General features: G+C 37.7%; 1 protein-coding gene across 1 annotated transcript in view; it reads left to right on the top strand.

The window, feature by feature from the left end:
* MIPEP (mitochondrial intermediate peptidase) overlaps positions 1-23,604 on the top strand; it is a 216,772-nt gene that overhangs the window by 79,473 nt on the left and 113,695 nt on the right. Inside the window, exon 15 of the mRNA XM_004386578.1 lies at positions 3,723-3,832. Coding sequence (XP_004386635.1) covers positions 3,723-3,832 — 110 coding nt within the window. The remainder of the gene's footprint in view (positions 1-3,722; positions 3,833-23,604) is intronic.

Here is a 23,604-nt window from a genome sequence, read left to right as displayed (position 1 = left end):
GGCAGGTCTAGCAGGTGCTGTGTCTCCTCCTAGGAGCTCTGTGAAGCTGCTTTCCTGTATGCCCTGTCCACTGATCTCCAACAGGAGTCCAAGATGGCTAATCCGTGCTGTGTTAGCTGATAGGGGACCTCCGCTCCGTTATCTCTCTTTGCTCTCTGTTCTTTGTCAGTTTCTTATTCCATTCAGTGCTTGGTTGAGTTCTTTATCTCTTCATTTGACACTCAGGGTTCCAGGATTGACGTTTGTCTCTGTCTTACTTAGTTTTTCGGGTCTTTACTGGAACGTTTGACTCTGTTTCACTTATTTTTTTGGGATGGCATGGTGCTTCTGTCTATAGCGCCATGTTGGCTCTGCCTCTCATTCCATAGGGTTTGCAATGGCTAATTTTTCAGAAGTAGATCACCAGACCTTTCTTCCAAGGCACCTCTGGGTGGACTCAAACCTGCAGTCTTCCGGTTAGCAGCTGAACGTGTTAACCATCTGCAGCACCTAGAGACTCCAGATACCATATAGTTGGTTCTTATTTCTTTATCCACCATGACCATTTTTTTAAAACATGGAATATTTAATGCATTTACATTTAAAGTAATCATTATTATGATTGTATTTAAGTCTACCATCTTACTATTTGATTTTTGTTCATTTCATTTGATGTTTGTTTCTTTGTTTCTCCTTTCTTACACTTTTAATTGAGTATTTTTTATTATTTCATTGTATTACATCTGTTGACTTTTTAAGCCATGTTTCTTTTATGTTATTCTTATTGTTGTTATTCAGATTATATTATGCATTATTAATTCATCAATTTATTCAAATAATTTTATACTACTTTGCTAACAATGTAAGAAACTTACAGTTGTAGAATTCTGTTTACACTCCTTTTGACCTTTGAGCTTTTGTTGCTGTATATATATTTTCATGGATTGAATTGTGTCCCGCCAAAATATCTGTCAACTTGGCTGGGTCATGATTCCCAGTATTGTGTGATGGTGTACCATTTTGTAATCTAATGTGATTTCCTTATGTGTTGTAAACTCTGTCACTATGATGAGGTTATACCGATGATGTCTACAAGATTGGATAGTGTCTTAAGCCAATCTCTTTTGAGATATAAAAGAGAGAAGTGAGCAGAGACACATGGGAACCTCATCCATCAAGAAAGCAGTGCTGGGAGCAGAGCGCTTCCTTTGGACCTGAGGTTCCTGTGCAGAGAAGCTCCCAGACCAAGGGAAGACTGACACATCACAAGGACCTTCTTCCAGAGCCCACAGAGAGAGAGAAAGCCTTTCCCTGGAGCTGATGCCCTGAATTTGGACTTGTAGCCTACTTGACTGTGAGAGAATAAATTTCTCTTTGTTAAAGCCATCCACTTGTGGTATTTCTGTTAGAGCAGCACTAGATGAACAGGACAATATTGTATTTCTACAAATGGTATAAATCCCACAGAATATTGTTATTATCTTTTATTTGAACAGTTAATAGTATTATAGAGAAACTTTTTTAAATATAAAAAAGTTAAAAATAGTCCTTTATATTTATCTACATGTTTAACCTTTCTGGAGATCTTCATTCCTCCTTACAGATCTGGGCTTCCATCTGTATTATTTCACTTCAGCCTGAAGAATTTACTTTAGCATACCTTTTAGTGTGAACCTGCTGGAGACAAATTCTCTCAATTTTTGTGTGTCTGAAAATGCACTGTTTCACCTTCATTTCTGAAGGATATTATTGCAAGGTATTTGTCTTAGGTATCTAGTGCTGCTGTAACAGGAATATCACAAGTGGATGGCTTTAACTAACAGAAATTTATTTTCTCACAGTTTTGGAGGCTAGACGTCTGAATTCAGGGTGCTCGCTCTAGGGCAAGGCTTTTTCTCTTGTAGGCTCTGGAAGAAGGTCCTTGTCTCTTTTCAGCTGCTTTTCCTCGGCAATCGTGGTGATCTTCACGTGGCATGACATCTGTCTTCCCCATCTTTGCTTGTTTAATCTGCTCCTTTTAGATTGTAAAAGAGATTGACTCAAGACACATCCTATACTAACACTGCCTTATTAACATAATACAGAAAAGCCATTCCCAAATGGGATTATAACCACAGGTAGAAGAGTTAGGATTTATAACGCATAATTTTCATGGACACAGTTCAATCCATAACAGCATTCTAGATTGATAGTTTTGTTTTCTTTCTTTATTTTGACGTTTTGAAGATACATTTACATTGTTTCTTATGAGAAGTCAGCTGTAATTTTTTGTACTGGTCCATCCGCTCTCACCTGGATGCTTTTAAGATTTTTCTCTTTATTTAGGGTTTTTGGCAGTTTCACTGTGATGGTACTGAGGCATTCTTTTTCCAGGGCTGCACTTTGAGCTTCTTGAGAACCTGAAATGCATGTTATTCATTTCTGCATTCACCATGCTAAACCCAGTGCTAGTGATTGGTTACTCAATACATTTTAGGTAAATTAAAAATAAAAATATAGACTTTTTTTTTTTAGAAATTAAAGGAATGAAATTATCACTGCACAGTATAATAAAGCAGAGTACAAGGAAAGTATTCTGAGTTTCATTATTTCCCTTATCTATTAAATGAACATAACACCTGCCTTTTCAAGCATGCTTGAAGATTCAGGGAGAAAGAATGTCATATAATTCAGTGAAGATAATAACTGTACGTATGTATAAATAGAGAGCACTACAATTTTATAAGTTTATTCATATCCGTTTATTTCATGTGACCTCCCAGCAACCTTGTGAGGAAAGCATGGTGGGTATAGCCTGATTTTATTATTAGGAAGCTGATAATTTTGTGTGTGTGATTCAAGAAACTCCACTGAGGTATTTGATGTCAGGTTGAGCATTCTTTCTTTTACACAGTGTTGCCTCTTTTTATCCAAGTCAGTTAGAAAACATAATAAAGCATGTAAAAAAAGTATGGTAAAGTCTTTTTTCTTATATTTTTTCCCCTGTATAATTGTAGTTCTGCTTTGTTATTTTGTGTGTGTGTGTGTGTGTGTGTGTAATGATTATAGACTTTTCCTCTTAGCTGTCCCATGTCTTAGTCTTAAGCTTAGTACCATATGTAGTCAGCATTAGACCACCCAGTAAATGTTGGTGTTCAATATTTTTAATTAATTTTACACATACAGTACCTTGGGGAGGAGAAGATATTTGAAAAGTCTGTAGGTGGGCTGAGCAGTATCATAAAATATCACCAAAAAACTAACAGGATTTATTGCTTTAAGTAATCTTTAGTTTAAAATATTGCTTTTCTGCATTGAAGATTGACTTTGTCACAAAAAGCAGCAAGTGGATAAAAGTAAGTATTTTTAAAACAAAAGAAGGGTAAAAGCATTTGGTAGTGGAATTCAGTGAATTAAGTACAAATGTTATATTAATTGTAAAAAGGTTTTAATTTGTGCTGCATGTATAGCCAGGAGGTCAAAGACAGGTTTATTTGTAGAGGGTGTGAGCCATTGCTTTATAAGGTATTTTATCCAGCTGTACAAATATTTTGTTTTACTTTTGATTTAAAGTAAAATACAAGAGTTAAAATAAACTTTTCTGCAAATACGTACAATAATTGTATAGAAGTAAAATATTGATTTAATGAGTTAAGGCTTATCATAGTTCATCAGAAGTACAAATAAAAGTTTTAAAGGGTGAATAAAAAGAGAGCTAGGTTGATTTGATTTGTGCCAACTTTTTTCTTTTTTCCCGATTTTAGGGACCAGATGCCCCACTGACTTTGCTGAGGTTCCTTCCATTCTAATGGAGTACTTTGCAAATGATTATCGAGTGGTTAATCAATTTGCCAGGCATTATCAAACTGGGCAGGTAGGAAAAAAATGATATGATAATATCTTTTGTATACTTAGTGGATAGCTTTGTGGATGAGAATCAATATAAAACCAGTCCTCAAAATGTGGAGATTTATCCAGTCCCCACCTTCCCACTTCTCAATCAGTTCTGATACCAGCCGCCCACTCGGTACACCTTCTCTGACCACTGGAGCTAGGGGAGATCTCACAGGTTGAAAGGACACTGTCCTTCAGACTGCCAGATAGGCAGATGCCAGCTGCAAGTTTGGGAATCCACATGACACCCTCACTTTCACCACCATCTCCCCCTTCTCCTTTGAGTTCAGTAATTTGCTGGAATCACTTACAGAGCTTGTGGAAAGTACTAACAGTTAATGGATTTATTATAGTAAAAGATACAAATCAGGATCGTCATAAGGAAGAGATACATGGGCAAGGCCTGGGAGGGTCCCCAGTGCGAAACACCCATGTCTCAAAGAAGGAGAACAGGAAGCTGTCCGAGCCTTCGTGTTCAGGGCTTTTGTTGGCCAGTTCTGCATGATAGGCTAAGTCATGCCTCCCAAGGCCGGCTGATATCAGCCTCCTTGGTAAGTCTTTTCTGCTCTGGCCAACCCCCACTCACCAGCACAGATCTTCAGGTATGACCTAGAAGCCTAAGATCAAGGCACCCCAGTTACTCTAAAGGTTATTTCTCAAGAACCAAGGACAAAAGCCACCTTAACTTTAGGTAAATCTAACTTCTTTACCCCACAGATACAAACTGCTAATTTAATAGGCAATTTGATTAATTCTGTAAAGCAAGAGCTTTCAGATTGTTTGGTCTCAGGATGGCTTTATACTTCTAAAAATTATTGAAGATCCTAAAAAGCTTTTCTGTACGTAGGTTATATTTGTTAATATTTACCATACTAGAGATTAAAATTGAAATTAAGAAAATATTTATTAATTCATTTAAAACTAATCTATTCCATGTTAATTAACAAATTTTGATTAAAAATAACTATTTTTCATGTAGTGAGAAGAGTAGCCTTGTCTTATGTTGTCTCTTCAATGTCTGACTTAACAGAACACAGCTGGATTCATATAGTGCTCCTTTTTCAACCTGTTGAGATAAGTTGTGTTGAAGTATGTGAAGAAAATCGAGCCTCGTACAGATATGTAGGTGGAAAAGGGAGGAGAATTTTAATAGCCTTTTCAGATAATTGTGGGTGTTCTTCTTTGATACTATGCCAAAACTCAACAGTGGTGGTTTGTTAAAGTTTAGTGCGGTGTGGAATCTGAAACCGTATCAATAAGCTTTTCATACTCTGTTAAATCTACTGGTCTGTTTTGCCCTTTGAATGTATTTTTTACCCATGGAAAATATTGACTCAGTAAGTTTTGCATATTTTCCAAATGTTGACACATTTCATTATGTTATATTTGGAATGTTATATTTCATTTATTTATTTATTGTGCTTTAGGTGAAAGTTTACAGCTCACATTAATTTCTCATACAAAAATTTATACACATATTGTTTTGTGACATTAGTTGCAATCCCCACAATGTGACAGCACACTCCCCCCTTTCCACCCTGGGTTCCCTGTGTCCATTCGACCGGTTCCTGTGCCTTCCTAGCTTCTCATCCTGTCTCTGGACAGGAGCTGCCCATTTGGTCTCGTGTATCTGATCGAACTAAGAGGCATATTTCTCACGTGTATTGTTCTTTGTTTTATAGTCTTGTCTAGTCTTCGTCTGAAGAGTAGCTTTGGGAATGGTTTCAGATATGGGTTTACAGTGCGTCCAGGGGCCGTAGTTTCGGAGGTTCTCATTTATGCAATATTAAAAAAAAAATCACATTCACTAATGCCACTACCAAACTCATCAGAAGAGCCTTTAAGTACCAGATGCTGTCACGTTCACAGTGGTAGATAGTAGTTTTCTAAAATTCTAATTTTTGATTGAAAGCTTGATTTTCGTTGGCTACAAATGTTGTCATTTGTTTTCCTTAAAGTGACAGGCTTACTTCATTCATTTTTGAGGAAACGTCTGCCAGATACCTAAGTCTGAATAACCAGTTTGTCTGTCAGTCGTTCTTTCAAGTAACTATCACATTCCATGAAAAAAGTGTCTAGTTCACAACTCACAGTCACTTTTAGGAGTATCTTTTCCATAAGCCCACTATTGTACAGCAGAAATGCATTGTATTTATTTCTCATTTCATCACCCTGATACTAAAAAGATACATACTTAAGGATTGAGATTTAATAAAATGAATGATTTTTTTACTCCTTCATTAAGGGCATTCTTAAAAGAAATGGGCAGTATTTTTTTTACTGAATGTGTGTGGTGGTGAGAATACCAGGACTGCTAGTACAGTTTGGGCCACTTCCTGGATTCCTGCTAAGGCACCAGCGCTTTTACACCTCATCGCATTTGCACGTCAGTGCAAATGTCAGTACAGTGAAAAGGTGAAATATCATTTTAGTATTATTGGAAAAAGAGTTTTGACCTTGCAGACTTCTTGAAAATATCTTAGGAACCCCTAATGGCTTGCTGACCACACTTTGACAGCTGCCTATAAAGAAATGGAAATTGTAGTCACAGGGAAGTTCCTGATAAAATTGGGGCTTAAGAGAAATCTGACAGTTTAGCCTAACAAACATTTGTTATGTGTCAGGTAATTTATAGGTGCTGGGATACAGAGATAGATAGCATAGCCCCTCCCTCGGGAAGTTGATATTCTAATGGGACTAGGAAGACGCATAAGCACATAGTTCCAGTACATGACGGTGAGAGGTTTGATGGTAGCAATCAGAGAGTACGTGACACCTGCAGCCTACCTCCTGCAGGAAATAAGGCAGAGTGAGAGTTGGCCTCCAGGTCACAGATAAGCCCTAAAGATCCACTGGTTTTTGAGGCATTTTATTAAAAATAATTCTCTTAAAGCCTCAATTGTATGGAATTTTACTAAAAGCATATTTACTTAAAATGAGTATCACTTTTCCATTTTTCATTTGCTTCTTTTTTTTTTTCTTTTTTTTTTTGCTGTTTTTAAAATTGGAACTATGTTGTCCTGGAATGAATTCCAAAAAGATTGAATCTAAAATTGTGGCAAAGAGAGGGATACAATGGTCGGCTTTTATTGCATGCTGGGTAAATTTGAACTGTTAGTGCTTTGTCAGAACTCTACAGCCCCCCAGCCCCCAGTACCAGGATCCTTCTGTTGGTGTTTTCCTGATTCCCTCTCTCTCTCCTTTTTTTTTCCGTCCAGATTATAGAATCATAGTTCTAGAATACATTCACAGAGTGAAACATAGCTAACCTTTATTATATACCACATTATGTACCGTTTAGTCTTTAGAGCCATCCCATGAGATAAGCACTTTGTCCCCATTTTCTGGATGAGGAAAAAAGGTCTATGGTAGAACAGGTTTCAAACTCAGGTTTCTTGCACTTCAAAGCCTTTGTTCTTTATGCTTTTGAATATTTATCCTGTTGGTATTTTTGTTTTTTCTTAAAACTCAGCTACAATGCCATATTTTCCATTAAGCTTATCATCTGTATGTGATGTGCTTTAGACTGAAAATTCTTTTATTTTGAGGTTTAGATTTAAATAGTGCATTGTAATTTTAAAGATTTTTCAATTTTGTAAAATAAGCACGTTGCCGTCAAGTTGATTCCGACTCATAGTGACCCTGTAAGATAGAGCAGAACTGCCCCATAGGGTTTCCAAGGAGTGACTGGTAGATTCAGACTGTCGACCTTTTGGTTAGCAGACGTATTAAAACGAAAGATATCTTATGTTAATACAACTATTAACCTTGTATAGCTTACTATCCACATGTACATTGGAAAATATAATCTTTCCCTTCTCCAGGAACTTTGATTATATAATATTATATCAGATGATGATTTTTCCTTTCAGACTATACCTCCTTAAATGTAGTTATAAAATTCTATTTGTCTTTGAATCCCAACACTTAGCACAGTGCCCAGCACATAAAAAGCACTAAAAATAGTCAGATGAATGGAATCAGAAAAAGAAGCACCAGAAACACCTTTTTTTGTGACTCTTTTTCTGATTATGTCTCCAGCTGCATAATACGATTTGGTCATTTATTTTACATGATTTTATTTAACTGTTATTGTCAACTGTGGAATAATGGATGAGTTTCTGGATAACTAATTTAAGTGAATCTTCGTCATAATCTATTTCAGTTACTAAGATGACAAAAGTGAGATATTTGTGGTCCAATTAACTACTTGTTATTAACATGCAAAGAATTACCCTGGGCAGTTATGGAGATCTAGTTCTAGCATGCCAGCATGAGGAGTTCTGATGATCCACTCACTCCCCAGTGTAACTAGTGAAAATTATATAAAAAACAAACTCAACCATTTAAAGCCTCCGCAGAGGATCCTAAGGGCAAACAGCAAATGAGGAAACATCTATTCAAGAACATTTACAAAGATTTGGTAAGAAAGACAAGAGTCTGTGATATTTAAACCAAGACCGTTCCTCCTCCCAGCTAAGTGAGGCAGAAACTCCTTTCCAGACTGCCACAGCCAAGAGCACAGGGCCACAGCTCTCCACAGTTCCCAGCCAGAGGGCATTCTTTCTAGGATGAGGGAGACCTCAGTGTTTCTTATCCTGCCCCCAGCTACCTGTTCTTCTTGTTTCTAGAATTTGTTCTTGGTCTCTGCACTCAAACTGCCCCCATACACATTAATCCGTTGCCATCAAGTCGATTCCGACTCATAGAGACCCTATAGGACAGAGTAGAACTGCTGGATAGAATTTCCAAGGATCGCCTGGTGGATTTGAACTGCCGACCTTTTGGTCAGCAACCGTAGTTCTTAACCACTACGCCTCCAGGGTTTCCCCCACACATCTTTTAATCACAACTCACTTACTGGGACCACTGTTAACCACAATAACGCAGATTGGAGCCGCCTGCCACAATAGCCAATTCTGAGACGGGTGAGGTGAGCAGGAAGAGTTTTATTATATATCAATATATAGGAGACAGGGGAATAGATTCCTCCAAAAACCCCTCTCACCCACTGGAGATTGGCCGAAGGCTTTGTAGGGACAGGATTATGGGTCTTAGAAGTTTGTGTTAGTTCCCCCTTGAGGTGGTCACATCCCAGATGAGTTAATCTTTTCTTGGGGGTTATCTGGCAACATCCTGGTTTTCTTGTCCCAAGATGGGTGCTTTGTTTGGTTTTTCATTCCTAGATCATTATCACTTGTTTTCTACCCTCCAAGGAGGAACATCAGTTAATCTTAAACTTTTTATAGAGAGTGGAACAGGAGGGAAAATGGGAGGGAGTAATAATAGTGAGCTGGACCTGTGCAGCCTCTTTTACCACCTCTGTCACTGCAGTGATTTTCTCAGGATTGTTTATTACTGGGTTTTTTCTGCCAGACTTTTCTCTTGGGAATTGTGTCTACTCCTTCTAGTCAGTGTCTCTCATACAACTCTGTCTCAACCCATTTTCTCATCAGCATTTAGCAGCCAGCTTCCGTGGACTCTACCCTTGAACTTGTGGACTTGCTCAGCCTTGAGTGGGGCTTAAGTGAAGGCGATTGCAAACGTGTAGACGAGATGATGAGGGCCTGGACTATAGTGGGGTGGATAGAGAAGCAGAATTTAAGAGCTATATGAAAGATTGATTGGAAGGACTTGAGAATAGTTAGATATCAGATATGAGAGAGATGAAAAGTCAAGATGGAGATTACATGAACAGAGAATTCTGGAAGAGGTCAAGTTTGAGAAGGTAGGTGGTGAGTTGTTTTCTTGGGTATGTCAGTGAACATCATTGCTGTCCACCAGGCCATTGGTAATACAGGCCTCAAGTTCAGAAGTCAAACACTGCAGATATTTGGGAATGATAGGAATAGAGATGGCAGTTGAAGTATAGGGAGATTAGAAATTGCCCATGAGAGTAAAGCAGGAGGCATCTAAAGAAACCAGCATCACAGGAAAGGAACTCTTTGATGAGCTTCGATATTTAAAAGATATGAACACAAAGTATAAGAAGGACACACGTGTGTAAGGTTTATATAGAGTACCATGAGCATTTCAGAGTAATAACTTAAAAAAAAAAAAAAAGTTAAATCTTGGGTTGAAATTCACCAGAAACCCTAACCCATTTGGTTAGCTGCATAGCTTTTAATCACTGTGCCACCAGGGCTCCAGAAACACTAAAGGCAATTAAAAAATATTATCATCTATTAACAGAACAAGTAGAAGAGCAAAGAAGGGCTCAAGCTACTGCTTGGAGGGTGATGTAAAGTCCAGAAAAAGGCAGAGCTTCTCAATAGGTATTTTAAAAGAACCATTTTTGAACTAGATCTTTTCAAGCAAACAATGCTAGGTCTAAAATATACTCCAAGGTAGATGAGATAGGAAGAAAACACTAAGCTTCTTTAAGTTTCCTGATGCAGATGACATGGTCCAGTTGGCTAAAGGAACTTGCAGACACAATCCCATGGAGAATGGAAAACGTGCCAAAAGGCAGAGACTATAAATGCCTTGGTTTTCAAAAAGGGCTTGCCTCTTCTTGTCACTAGTTAAGACACCAAGTGGCTTGATTCGTTTAATTTTAAAGGCAGTCTTAGCCCTAAGGACAAAGAGTTAATTCCCTAAAATTCAAGTCTTTGTAAGTAGATGGCATTAAAGCCCATAAGTAAGACTAGCAGGCTTGCATCTTTATGCTTCATTTCCTATCCTGCTGCGTGTCAGGAAAGTTGTTTTTAACACCATGAGGTATATTCCAGAGAACTCTCAGAGTATAGGTTAATATTTATTAACACCTGAAGGAATTTTATCTGAACTAAGGCAGATCATAGCCAAAACATTCCTGGTGGTGGAACAGTTTAGCAGTATGCTTATCAGATGTGCACATGCCATACAGTTGTCAGAGATAACAGATACCAGAGGTACACATTCTAGATTCAAAACTGTCTTGACAAGCCACAACATAACAGCTGAAGTAGAATTAATTGTGAATTAATCTGAAAAACAATGGCACAAGTATAGAAGGGCACAGACTTGGTAGCAGTTTATGTGAAAAAACGAAAAAGTTCCCAGATTTTTAGACATAGTAAACATAACATTAACCACCAGTGTAGTGACGTTTCCACCAGTCTCATTCGATCTTGGGTTGCATTCCTGGAGATGTGGTGTCCAAAGAACTGAAAGTTGTTCTCTCTCTTCTCAGTGGTTCTGGCCTTCAGCCTAACCCCTGTCCAGTTTTTCCCCATAAGCCTACAGTTACCTACAAGCAAGACCCACACTTCTGGAAGCATGGTCCTCGCCCCCCTAAATCATTCTAAGATGCGACTTTTTTTCATGTTTTAATATTTCTGAAACTAGGACCTCATATTAGCTATCTATTTATATTTAATGGTGTAGTCCTCCCCTCCCCCAAATCTGTTACAAAATCATAAGTGCTTTTTACAACTATTGGGTTCTTGGATTCAAGAAAGTAAGATAGTCTTAGCCCCTTCATCCAAAACTGAAAATGCTAAGCACTTCCAATTTAAAAGCCTGACCATTGACCCCACCCCCTCCCTTGTATCCCTAAATTTCGTGTTGGATATATGGTTTCCGAAGATACTCTCCCAGTCGGTAGCTTGCCTTTTCACTTTTTTGGTAAAGACTTTTGATGAACTAAAGTTCTTAATTCTTATGAGCTCCCATTTATTTAGTCTTTTGCAGTTTGTGCTTTTGTTATTTGATAATCTGTTGTTAAAAGCTAGGTCTGAAAGTATTCCGCCTGCTTTTTCCTCTAAGAATTTTATGGTTTTAGTTTGCACATTTAGGTCCTTAATCCATTTTGAATTTGTTTTTGTGTATGGTATGAGGCATGGATCCTATTTCATTTTTCTGCATGTGGAAATCCAATTTTCCCAGCACCATTTATTGAAGAGACTCTCCCTCCCCATTGAATGGACTTAGCTCCCTTGTCAAAAATCAGTTGATCATAGATGTGTGGGTTTATTTCTGGCTGTCAATTCTGTTGCATTGGTCTGTGTGTCTATTGTTATACCAGTATCAGGCAGTTTTATTTTATTTTTTATTGTGCTTTAGGTAAAAGTTTACAGCGCAAATCAGTTTCTCATTCAAAAACGTTGTATACAAATTATTTTGTGACATTCCTTGTAATTCCCACAGTGTGCCAGCACTCTCCCTTTCCCTTTTCACCCCAGGTTCCCCGTGTCCATCCGGTTTTCCTATCCCTTCCTGCCCTCTCGTCTTTGCTTTTGGGCAGGTGTTGCCCATTTGGTCCCGTATGCTTGATTGAACTAAGAAGCACGGTCCTCACGTGTGTTATTGTTTATTTTATATGCCTGTCTAATCTTTGGCTGAAAGGTGGACTTTGGGAGTAGCTTCAGTTCTGAGTTAGCAACATGTCCCAGGGCCACAGTCCTGACGGCTCCTTCAGTCTCTGTCAGACCAGTAAGTCTGGTCTTTTTTTGTGAATTTGAATTTTGTTGTACATTTTTCTCCCACTCTGTCTGGGACCCCCTATTGTGATCCCTGTCAGAGTGGTTGTTGGTGGTAGCTGGGCACCATCTAGTTCTTCTGGGCCCAGGCTGATGGAGGCTGTGGTTCATGTGGTCCTTTAGTCCTTTGGGCTAATATTTTTCTTGGTTTTCTTTATTCTCCTTTGCTCCAGACGGGATGGGACCAATAGATGTATCTTAGATGGCCACTTGCAAGCTTTTAAGACCCCAGATGCTGCTCACCAAAGTAGGATGTAGACATTTTCTTTATGACTTGTGTTATGCCAATTGAACTAGCTGTCCCTCGAGACCATGGTCCCCAGCCCTCAGCCCGAGTAACTCGTTCCCTCAAGGTGTTTAGATGTGTCTAGAAAATTTCTATGACTTAACCTTGTGCTGACTTCCCCTATATTGTGTGTTGTCTTTCCCTTCACCAAAGTTACCACTTGTCTACTATCTAGTTAGTGATTTCCCCTCGCCACTTCTCCCCTCCCCTGTAACCATCAAAGATTGTTTTTTTCTATGTGTAAACCTTTTCTTGGTTTTCTATAATAGTGGTCTCATACAATATTTGTCCTTTTGTGATTGACTTATTTCACTCAACATAATGCCCTCCAGATTCATCCGTGTTGTAAGATGTTTTGTAAATTCATCATTGTTCTTTGTCATTGCATAACTATTCTGTTGTGTGTATGTACCATAATTTATCCATTCATCTGTTGATGGGCACTTAGGTTGTTTCCATCCTTTCGCTGTTGTGAATAATGCTGCAAAGAACATGAGTATGCATATGTCTATTCGTGTGACAGCTCTTATTTCTCTAGGATATATTCCTAGGAGTGTGATTGCTGGATTGTACGGTATTTCTATTTGTAGCTTTTTAAGGAGATGCAGTTGTCATTTTCCATAGTGGTGGTACCATTTAACATTCCCACCAGCAGTGCATAAGAGTTCCAATCTCCCTGCAACCTCTCCAGCATATGTTATTGTCTGTTTTTTTGATTAGTGACGGTAGTGTTGGGGTGAGATGTAGTTTTGATTTGCATTTCTCTAATGGCTAATGATCGCATTTCCTCCTGTGTCTGTTAGCTGTCTGAATGTCTTCTTTGGTGAAGTGTCTCTCCATATCCTTTGCTCATTTTTTAATTGGATTATTTATCTTTTTGTTGTTGAAGTGTTAAAGTATTCTGTAGAGTAATTTAGAGATTAGACTCTTGTCAGTATGCCATAGCCAAAAACCTTTTCCCAATTCGTAGGTTCTCTTTTTACTCATTTGATGAAGTCTTTTGATGAGCATAAGTGTTTAATTTTTAGGCATTCCCAGTCATCTAGTTTATCTTCTGGTGTTTGAGCATTGTTAGTTATGGTTTGTAGCATATTTATGCCATGTATTAGGGCCTGTCTCAGTTATCTAGTTCTGCTATAACAGAAATACCAATTTGCTTAACAAATTTATTCTTTCACAGTTTAGGAGGCTTAAAGTCCGAATGGAGCTAGCTCCAGGGGAAGGCTTTTTTCTGTGTTGGCTCTAGAGGAAGGTCCTTGTCATCAATCTTCCCCTTGTCTAGGAGCTTCCCAGCTAAGGGACCCCGAGTCCAAAGGATGTGCTCCGCTCCTGGCTCTTGCTTAGTGGTAATGAGGTCCCTCTCCTCTCTGCTCTCTTCTCTCTTTTATATCTCAAAAGAGGTTGACTCAAAATACAACTTAATCCTGTAGACTGTGTCTTGCCTCATTAACGTAACTGCCTCTAATCCTGCCTCATTAACATCATAGAGGTTAGGATTTATGATGCATAGGATTATCAGATCACAAAATGGAGGGCAGCCACACAATACTGGAAATCATGGCTTAGCCAAGTTGACACACATTTTTTGGGGACACATTTCAATCCATAACAGGGCTCCTAGTGTTGTCCCTAGCTTTTCTTCCATGATCTTTTTCATTTTAGGTTTTATATTTAGGTCTTTGATCCATTTTGAGTTAGTTTTTGTGTATGATGTGAGGTGTGGGTCCTGTTTCATTTTCGTACAGATGGACAACCAGTTTTGCCAGTACCATTTGTTAAAAAGACTGTTTTTTTCCCCATTTAAAGGATTTTGGTCCTTTGTCAAAGATCAGCTAACCATAGGTGGATGCATTTACATCTGGATTCAGGATTCTGTTCCGTTTTGGTCTGTGTGTCTTTCGTTGTACCAGTACCAGGCTGTTTTGACTACCGTGGCTATGTAGTAAGTTCTATGATCAGAGTACAAGGCTGTTTTGATAAATGTGGCTGTATAGTATGTTTTAAAAACAGAAGTTCCTACTTTATTCTTCTCTTTCAACATTGCTTTAGCTATTTGGCGCCCCTTGCCATTGCCTATAAACTTGAGGAATACACTTCTTTTTTTAAATTTGATACTTAATTCTACAAGATATTTGTAGCACGAGTGCCTGTGAAAACACCACCCAGCTTAAGAAATAAAAGAATTACCAATTTGTTCCTCTGTGACCCCATCCCCTCCTCCTAGAAGTAACAATAGCCTTGAATTCTTATTCTTTGCTTTTAAATATAATTTCACCACATAAGTTATTTATTCCTAAGCAGTGTATTGTTTAGTTTTATTTATTTGTGAGCTTTATAAAAATGATATTATACTGTTTATTATCTTCTGTGATATACTTTGTCCAATTGTTATATGATTATCTTTGGCTAGGTTCTCTAGAGGAGCAAAACCAGTGAAGTTCATATATAAGTCTATATGGAGAGATTCATTTTAAGGAAATGGCTCACACAGTTGTGGAGGCTGGCAAGTCCGAAATCCATGCATCAGACGTCAGGCTGGAGGCTTTTCCTGATTCATATGGTTGTAGGTGCTTATGAACCCCAAATCAGCAGATCAGGCAGAAGGCTGCTGGCTCACGGGTTTGTGGGAGCTGGCGAATCTCAAAATCTGCAGGTCATATGGGAGGCTGCTGGCTCACTTCCCAAGAACTAGAGGCCAGAGGATGACAAGTCAGATGCAGAATCGACAGAAAACGAGCTTTGCCAGAATATCCATATATATTGCATGCAGGCCACATCCCTAAAGAAACTCCCCTTTCATCTGATTGGCTGCTCACATCAGGTCACAAAATGGAGGATGATTACTTAATATCTGCCATACCACTGAGAATCATGGCCTAGCCAAGTTGACACATAACATTAACCATCACAGTGATGAACTTATTTCCTTCATTTTAATATTCTGTAATTTAGCAATCTTTTCTTTACAGTTAATGCTTTTTGTGTATCTCTAGAAATTGTTTCTGTAGAAGTCATAAAAATATTTTTCTCTGTTTTTTTTCTAGAAGTTCTAATGTTTTTCCCTTCATTTTCAGTGTGAAAATTTTTTTGTTTAAGGTAGTAATCATTTCATTTTTTCTTTATGGATAATATCCCTATGTATATTCCAGCACTATTTATTGGATAATTTATTCTTTTTCAGTGATCGATCATATACCAGGTTCCTATATATATGCAACAGTCTTTTCATGGGATTTCTCTAACATTTTATTGTTTCAATTGTCTATCTTCATACCAATACCGTGCTGTCTTTAGTACTTTAGCATTATGGTCTTTATGTCTGGTAGGACAAGTCTTCCTCAACTTGTTCTTTTTCAAAAATATCTTGTCTATTCTTGGGCCTTTCCCCTTTCATATACATTTTTGAATCAGCTTATCTATTTTCTTGAAAAATCCTGATGGGTGTTTGGTTGGGATTACATTAAACCTATAGATCAATTTGGGGAGAAATGCTATCTCCGAATATTGAATTTTCTAATTTATGAACATGGTGTATCTCTCCATTTGTTAGGTCTTTTTAAAAAAATTTAATAAAATTTTAATAAAATTTTTTGAATAATACGTTATTGTGTTTTTGGTGAAGATTGACACAGCTATTTAGGTTCCCATTCAACAATTCCTACACAAGTTGTTCAGTGACACTGGTTACATTCTTCACAATGCATGAACATTAGCATTATTTCCATTCTGGATGTTCCATTTCCATTAATGTGGTTTCTCTGTCACCTTACGTTCTCATCTTTGTTTTAAAGTAATTATTGACTGTTTTATCTCATACAGGTGATTTTTTAAAGGAGCACAGTACTTATGGGTGATACTATTTTTTCAGCCAGTTTGTTATTTAGCTACAAGTTGACCTCAGGGGTTAGTTTCAGTTTAGTTTGAAGAGTATCTCAAGGCAGTAGTCTCTGGGAGTCCTCCAGTCTCAACTAGTCCAGTAATTTTTTTTTTTAGGGAATTTGAGATTCTGTTCCACATTCTTCTTCCTTTCTGTCAGGGTCCATCTGTTGTGGCCCTGATTAAAACGATTGGTAATGACAGCTGGACACCATCTAGTTCTTCTATTCTCAGAGTAGATGAGGCCATGGTTCTTGTAGACTGCTTGTCCTGTAGACTAGTTTCTTCTTTGAGTCTTTTGTTTTCTTCTTTCTCTTTTGATCCTGATGAGACCAATAGATGGCTGCTTGCAAGCTTTTAAGACCCCAGACACTACTCACCAAATTTTAATAAAATTAACTTTTTTCCCCCCTAAGGGTCTTGTTTTATCTTTCGTTAGACTTAGTCCTAGATGTCCTACCTTGCTGATACTATTGTAAATGGTATATTATTTAAAATTATATTTTATCATTGTTTGTTGCTGGTATTTAAAATGTAATTTGTCCTTTTTAAAAAAAAAAATTGATCTTAATTGCAGCAACCTTACTAAACTTTCTTATCAATTCTAATACCTTGTCAATAAAATCTTTATAAAGTTTTTTAACCAGAGAAGTCTGCTGCAAATCATGGCAGTTTTATTCTCCCTTTCCAATCCACATATCTTCTTTTCCTTGAGTTTACGCACTTGCTAGCACCTCCAGTACAGAGTTGAATAGAAGCTGTAATATAGGCTTTATTTGCCTTGATACTGATTTTTTAAAGAAAATGTTTTACCATAAAATAAGAATATTTACTGTAGGTTTTGGTGGAGATAGCTTTTTTTTTTTAAATCAGGAGATGGAAACTCCTTTCTATTTCCAGTTTGCTGAAGCTTTTTTAAAATCAGTAATGGGTGTTGCATTTTCAGATTTTGTTTTTCCTGCATCTTTTGAAGTAATCAGATTATTCTTTTTCCTTTAGATCTATTAATGTAGTGAATGTTAATGTTAAATATTAAGCCACCTTTGCATTCCTGGATTAAACCAGTTTGGTCCAAAAGTATTATTTTTTTGTACACTGCTGGCGTTAGTTTCCTAATATTTTAGAGAGGATTTTTTGCATCTATATTTATGAGAGATTACCTTGTAATTTTTCTTTTTCCTGTTCTTTGCTAATATTGGTACTAAGTATATACTAGTTTCATAAAATAAGTTGGCAAGTGTTCCCTCTTTTTCTTTTCCCTACAAGGATTTTTATAAAATTGTAGTCATCTGTTCCTTGAAATTTTGTCAGAATTCATCTATAAAACCATTAAGGATGTGGGAAGATTTTTAAATTACCGATTCTTTAATAGTCACAAGACTATTCAGGTCTTCTTTTCTTCTTAAGTAATCGTTGGTAAGTTGTAATTTTCTTGAAATTTATCCATTTAATCCAAGTTTTCAAGTTTGTTGGCATAAGTTTATAGTATTCTCTTATCCTTTTAATCTTGCTAAATCTGTAGTTATGTCCTTTTTCATTTCTAATGAAACATTCCATTTTTTCTCCACCAGTCTTGCCAGAGTTTTGTCTATTTTATTATATTTTTGAGATATTGATGTTAAAATTGCTTATCCTCTCTGTTTGCTTTTAGTTCCTTAGTTTCTGATTTTATTATTACTCCCTCCTTTCCTTTTCTTTGTTTTATTTTCCCCCAGTTACTTAAGGTAGACTCTTAGGTAATTAAGTTGCAGGCTTCTTCTTTAACATATGCATTTAATGCTATAAATTATAAACTGTGTGATGCAGTGCTTTAGCTGTATCCCACATCTTAATACAGCATATTTTGTTATAAGTTTTTAATATTGTCTAATCTCCATTGTAAACTCCTCTTTGACCAGTGAGTTGTTTCGAAGTGTAGTTTTAAATTTTAAACCTCTGCAGGGGAGTTATTTATCTTTTTGTTGTTAATATCTAATTGTTCAACTGGTATTGACTCTTTGCAGCTTATTGATATTTATTTTATGGCTTCATGTGTTATCAGTTTTTTTTGTAAATATTCAGTCAGTACTTGAGTAGATTATATATTCTCTAGTTATTGGGTCTGGGATTTTATACAAGTTTAGTAAGTCAGGCTTATAGTTGGAGTTTTTCAGATTTTCAATATATAACCAATGTTTTGATTTAGCAAAAATTGAGAGTTGTAAATCTTCTACTACGATGGTAGATATATCCTTTTTCCCCTTAGTTCTGTCCATTTTTGCTCTGTATATTTTGAGAATATTTTATTAGAGGCATGAAAGTCTAGAGTTGTTATATCTTCCTGATGAACTATTCCTTTGTTCCTCGTGTATGATCCCCTTGATCATCACAGTGCTTCTTGTTTTCAAATCTGCTCCCCGTCCCCCCCATCATAATTTTGGACATGTTATCAGGAGGGACCAGTCTCTGGAGAAGGACATCATGCTTGTTAAAGTAGAGGGTCATTGAATAACAGGAAGATCTCAACAAGATGGATTGACACAGTGGCTGCAACAATGAGCTCAAACAGAGCAAAGATTATGAGGATGGCACAGGACTGGGCAGTGTTTTGTTCTGTTATACATAGGGTTGCTATGAGTTGGAACCAACTTAATGGACAACAGCAGCAAAAAATTTTGTCCCTAAGGAGCCCTGGTGGCACAGTGGTTAAGTGCTCGGCTGCTAACTGAAAGGTCAGCAGTCGAAACCACCAGCTGCTCTGTGAGAGAAAGATGTGGCAGTCTGTTTCCAGAAAGATGACAGCCTTGGAAACCCTGTGGGGCAGTTCTGCTGTCCCCTATAGGGTCTCTATGAGTCTGAATCGACCTGATAGTGGTGGGTTTTGGAATTTTGTCTTGTATGTTACTAATCACAAAGCATATCCAACTAATTTTTTAGGGAACCTGACTTTTTTGTGTAATTTTACCCATTAGCCACTACGCTCAAAGGTTTATAGCTTACTTACCTTTCTCACAAAATATTTATCAAACAATCAATAATAGAAATTAACATTTATTATGTTTTTTTCTTTTTATTATTTAATCTTCTCCTGCAATCTGTGGAGTAGGTACATAGTTACCTACACTTTATAGATGGGAAATTGAGCCTCAGACAGGTAAGTAATTTTGCCGAAGGTCACACAATAATTAAGAAGGGAGTTGGTAGATCCATTACTTTCACATTAGAATTTCCTTAAAATTCTGCCAAATGCTGCTTAAATCAGTATTATAACATTGTGGGGTTTTTTCTTCTCTCCAATTTTTTCTAGTTAAAAATCCTTTAATATGGTAGCTAATAACTTATATTCCTAAAAATGGGTCTCATCAAATAGCAGACCCAATTCCATTTTAAGTGGTATTTCTTAGAATAGCAGGATTCTAGTGCTCTCATTTTAGAACTGTTTTCTGCTGCATCATTGCAAGGATTTAGTTTGTTGCCTTAGTTTAGGAAAGTCAGCCCAAGGCTGAAATTGCTTTAGTTCTGTTTCCAAGGAGACATACAGACTTGTAATAAATCTTGTTCTGTCATTCTCTTTCAGGAGATGTGAACAAGGCTTACAGGTAAAAATTATAGTGCAACTAGAGCTAGATGAGTTTTGGCAGGTTTATATTGTTCTTAAACTTTTCTTATTTCAAGCTTTAATGCTTCTCAATTCTGTCTAGACAGGAGCATTGGGCTGGCAGGCTGGCATGGCACTGCTCCTGGCTCCAGACTGCATGTAGGGGACCTTCCATCTGTCACTAAAATTCTCTGAGACTTCATTGCTCCTTCATTAAAATATATATAGAGAGAGAAAATAAAAAATAATGCCTCCATACCAACATGAAACATTTTAGTCTGTCAAATTTAAATATAAAAGTGCTTTGCAGACTGTAAAACACAGAATTATTGCAGTTTTTTTTAGAAAAAATGGAAGTTATACTTCTACCACACATTAAAATGTTTAAAGTTGAACCCTCTAAAACTCTAAGCCATTGTGACGTATGTCTGTTTCTTTGAGCCAACTTTGACAATACGTAAGCATTTCTAAAGTCTCTTTTATCTCCTATTTCTAAGATCATCTTAGTTGATTGGAAAACACCAATAAAAAGCAAGTATTATTATTAATATTATTATCATATTATTTCCAATGCAGACCTGAGGTTTTATCTCCTTGGGCCTCGACACAGTTTTTGCTTTATTGATGATGTGCCACCTGGGTTACCGAGGAGAGTGCAGAGGCTAGTTCAGATACGCCACCCTCCAGTGTCCTTCTGTTACCCATGTGCAGGGATGGTGTACTCTCACACACAGTGGCCTTGGCCTCAGCCTTGAAGACCCAGGCTGCTAACTTGCAGCCTGGGCAACCCTGGTGCCTGGCTTGGTGCCGCTGAAGTATTTTCTTGTCTTGGATGACCATGTCTCAGCAAGTTTCATCATTAGAGCCAACGTGTTCTCAGGGGACGTCTATGCTAGGAGTTCTTTGCTGCAGGAGGAGTTGAATTATTACCATAACAAAGATTTGTACCAGAGAATGTCTTAACTTTTAAAATTTATGCAGCTTCTACCATAATAAATTTTCTCCATAGTCATAGTAAAACAAGATATTTTATCGCGGTACCTTGGCTCTGTAAGAATTTGGTGCCAAACTTGTAACACCTCATTATTTAAATTAGACAAGTGAGATTGTGAAATGACAGGAAATGTCTGGTGAATTGAGGAGGGTCCATGTTTAGAAGTTTATGAGGAAATATTCAGAGATCCCAAGTAGTGCCAAGTTTGCTAAAGTGTTTGCTTTTTTGGATGTTCTTTCTAATCTTGCAACAATGCTGTGCTATCTTTATTATGAAAACCATTATTTTAATATTTGTGTTCTTATCTGTGGTCAGCAAACACTGCTGCTTTTGTTTATCACAAGAATAAAACAACTGCCCCTGAGGCTCTGAGGCTCTGGACGGCTAGTGGTGTTTGCCGCATATGAAGCTTTCAGTAAAAGTTAGCTTTGACCAGGGTGATGATGTAATTTATTGTCCAAGTCAAACACTTTAAGAAGGAGAGGGGGTGCTGTTATTGCACACTGTGACAGTGAGCCTAGCCTGGGACTATCAGCCCACATGGTATGTGGTCCCCTCACTGTAGCAGCATTTAGGATGTCCATGTGATAGAACAAGACTTGGATTTCTTCCCATTAGTTAAGGTGATTCACAAGCTGATTGAATATGCGTTATCTCATTGACTCTTCATACTAATTTTGTGAGCAAATATTTTTATCCTTGTCTTTCGAAAGAGAAAGCAGAGGACACCAAGAGACTTGCCTGAGGCCACAAAGCAATTAGTAGCCACAGAAAACCCCAGACATCTCACCTCACACCCAGTCCTCTGTCTTTCACGTGAGCGACCTCCCCACAGGCAGGAGGCTTCTCTACCTGTATATTTAGGATGATTTCACGTTGTGCACCTTTGTTTTCCAAGCCACTGTGATTTTTTTTTTTTTTTTAATTTAAATCAGGGCACCTTAAACTTCAGTGTGCTTGCAGATCACCTGGAGGTCTTGTTAAAATATAGCTTCTGAGTCAGTAAATCCAGGGTCAGCCTGAGACTCTGCATTTCCAAGAAGCTCCCAGGTGATGCTGGTGCTCCTGGTCTGTGCTTGCATTGGGCTTCGTATATAGTTAAGTCCCTGGGTTAAGAATGACCAACTTATAGACAACTTGTCCTTAAGAACGGACTGCCATAAAGCCTATTATATTAAAAATTTGAATTAAATACAATGGTTTATAATAAAGAACACACACATTACTTTATGATGCTCACGAAAACACTGCATGGCTTCAGCAGTTCATGGGCTCGAAGGAGAAGCCCATCCGCCTTTTTAAGTTGGATCACATTGCCATTAACACTGTGTTGAGTAACTTCGTATTTGGCTTAAATTTTCCCCTTTTACTTACCCTTGTAACCATGCCTCCAAAGCATAAATCCAGTACAAGTGCTGGTGATGCATCAAGGAAAAGGATCACAGTTGAAAATAAAGTGGAAATATAAAAGTGATCAGAAAGAAGTGAAACACCATCGGTAACTGGAAAAGCGTTAGGCTACAGTCGGTCAATGATCGGAACAATTTTAAAGGATAAAGTGAGAAAAATGGAACATGTGAAAGGCTCTGCCCAATGAAACCCACAGTTATTACTAATCAACACAGTGGTTTAATTATTGAAATGGAAAGGCTATTGATCATTTGGTTAGAAGATCAAAATCAGCGTTAATATGCCTATTAGCCTCCCCCTAGTGCAAGAAAAGGCTTATTTTGGGGGAAAAAAATGTCTCAAAGGACCAAATTTTGAAAGAGGGAAAAAAAATGTACCAGGGCATAAGGCATCGAAGAATAGGCTAACGTTATTGTATGGGGGTGACACATCCAGGGATTCCAAGCTCAAGCCTTTGCTGATGTTATCATTCCCTAAATCCGAGGGCACTTTGCCGTATCAAGGCAACTCTTCCCATTATTTGGAAGGCAAATGCAAAGGCTTACGTTACAGTTGCCATCTTTGAAGATTGATTCTTGAACCATTTTATCCCTGCTGTTGAACATTATTGCTTGGCCAAGAAAATTCCTTTCAAGATTCTCCTTGGGCTTGACAGCGCACCCAGACATCAAGCACTTTACAAGATCTTCACCCCCATGTAAAGGTCTTTTTCTTACCCTCCAACACTATGTCGCTACTTTAGCCAGTGGACCAGGGAGTCATAGCCTTCTTCAAGGTTTATTATTTATGGTGGACCTTCTCACAAGCAGTCAGCGCTACCCAAGATAATGTGATGAGCTTAAGGGAGTTCTGTATGAGGTATAACATCTATGATGCCATCAAAAACATTTCTGATTCTTAGGATGAAGTGAAGCAGTCAGATATGAAACAAGTGGGGAACAAATTGTGGCCTCAATTCGTGCATACTTTTCAGGGATTTACAGCTGACAGCATCGCTGAATCCAGGCAAGCTGTGATTGATATTGGTGATCAACTGCAGTTAGACATCAGTGAAAATGATGTCGTTGAGTTACTCGACTCCATAACTAACCGATAAAGACCTTACGGAACTAGAACAACAGATGGTAGCATTTGAGGAAGAAGACCA

The sequence above is a fragment of the Trichechus manatus genome, unplaced genomic scaffold (assembly GCF_000243295.1).
Source record: "Trichechus manatus latirostris isolate Lorelei unplaced genomic scaffold, TriManLat1.0 scaffold00168, whole genome shotgun sequence".
Taxonomy (NCBI): domain Eukaryota; kingdom Metazoa; phylum Chordata; class Mammalia; order Sirenia; family Trichechidae; genus Trichechus; species Trichechus manatus.
The sequence above is the reverse complement of the archived record's forward strand: the minus strand, read 5'-3'. Positions and strand labels throughout refer to the sequence as shown.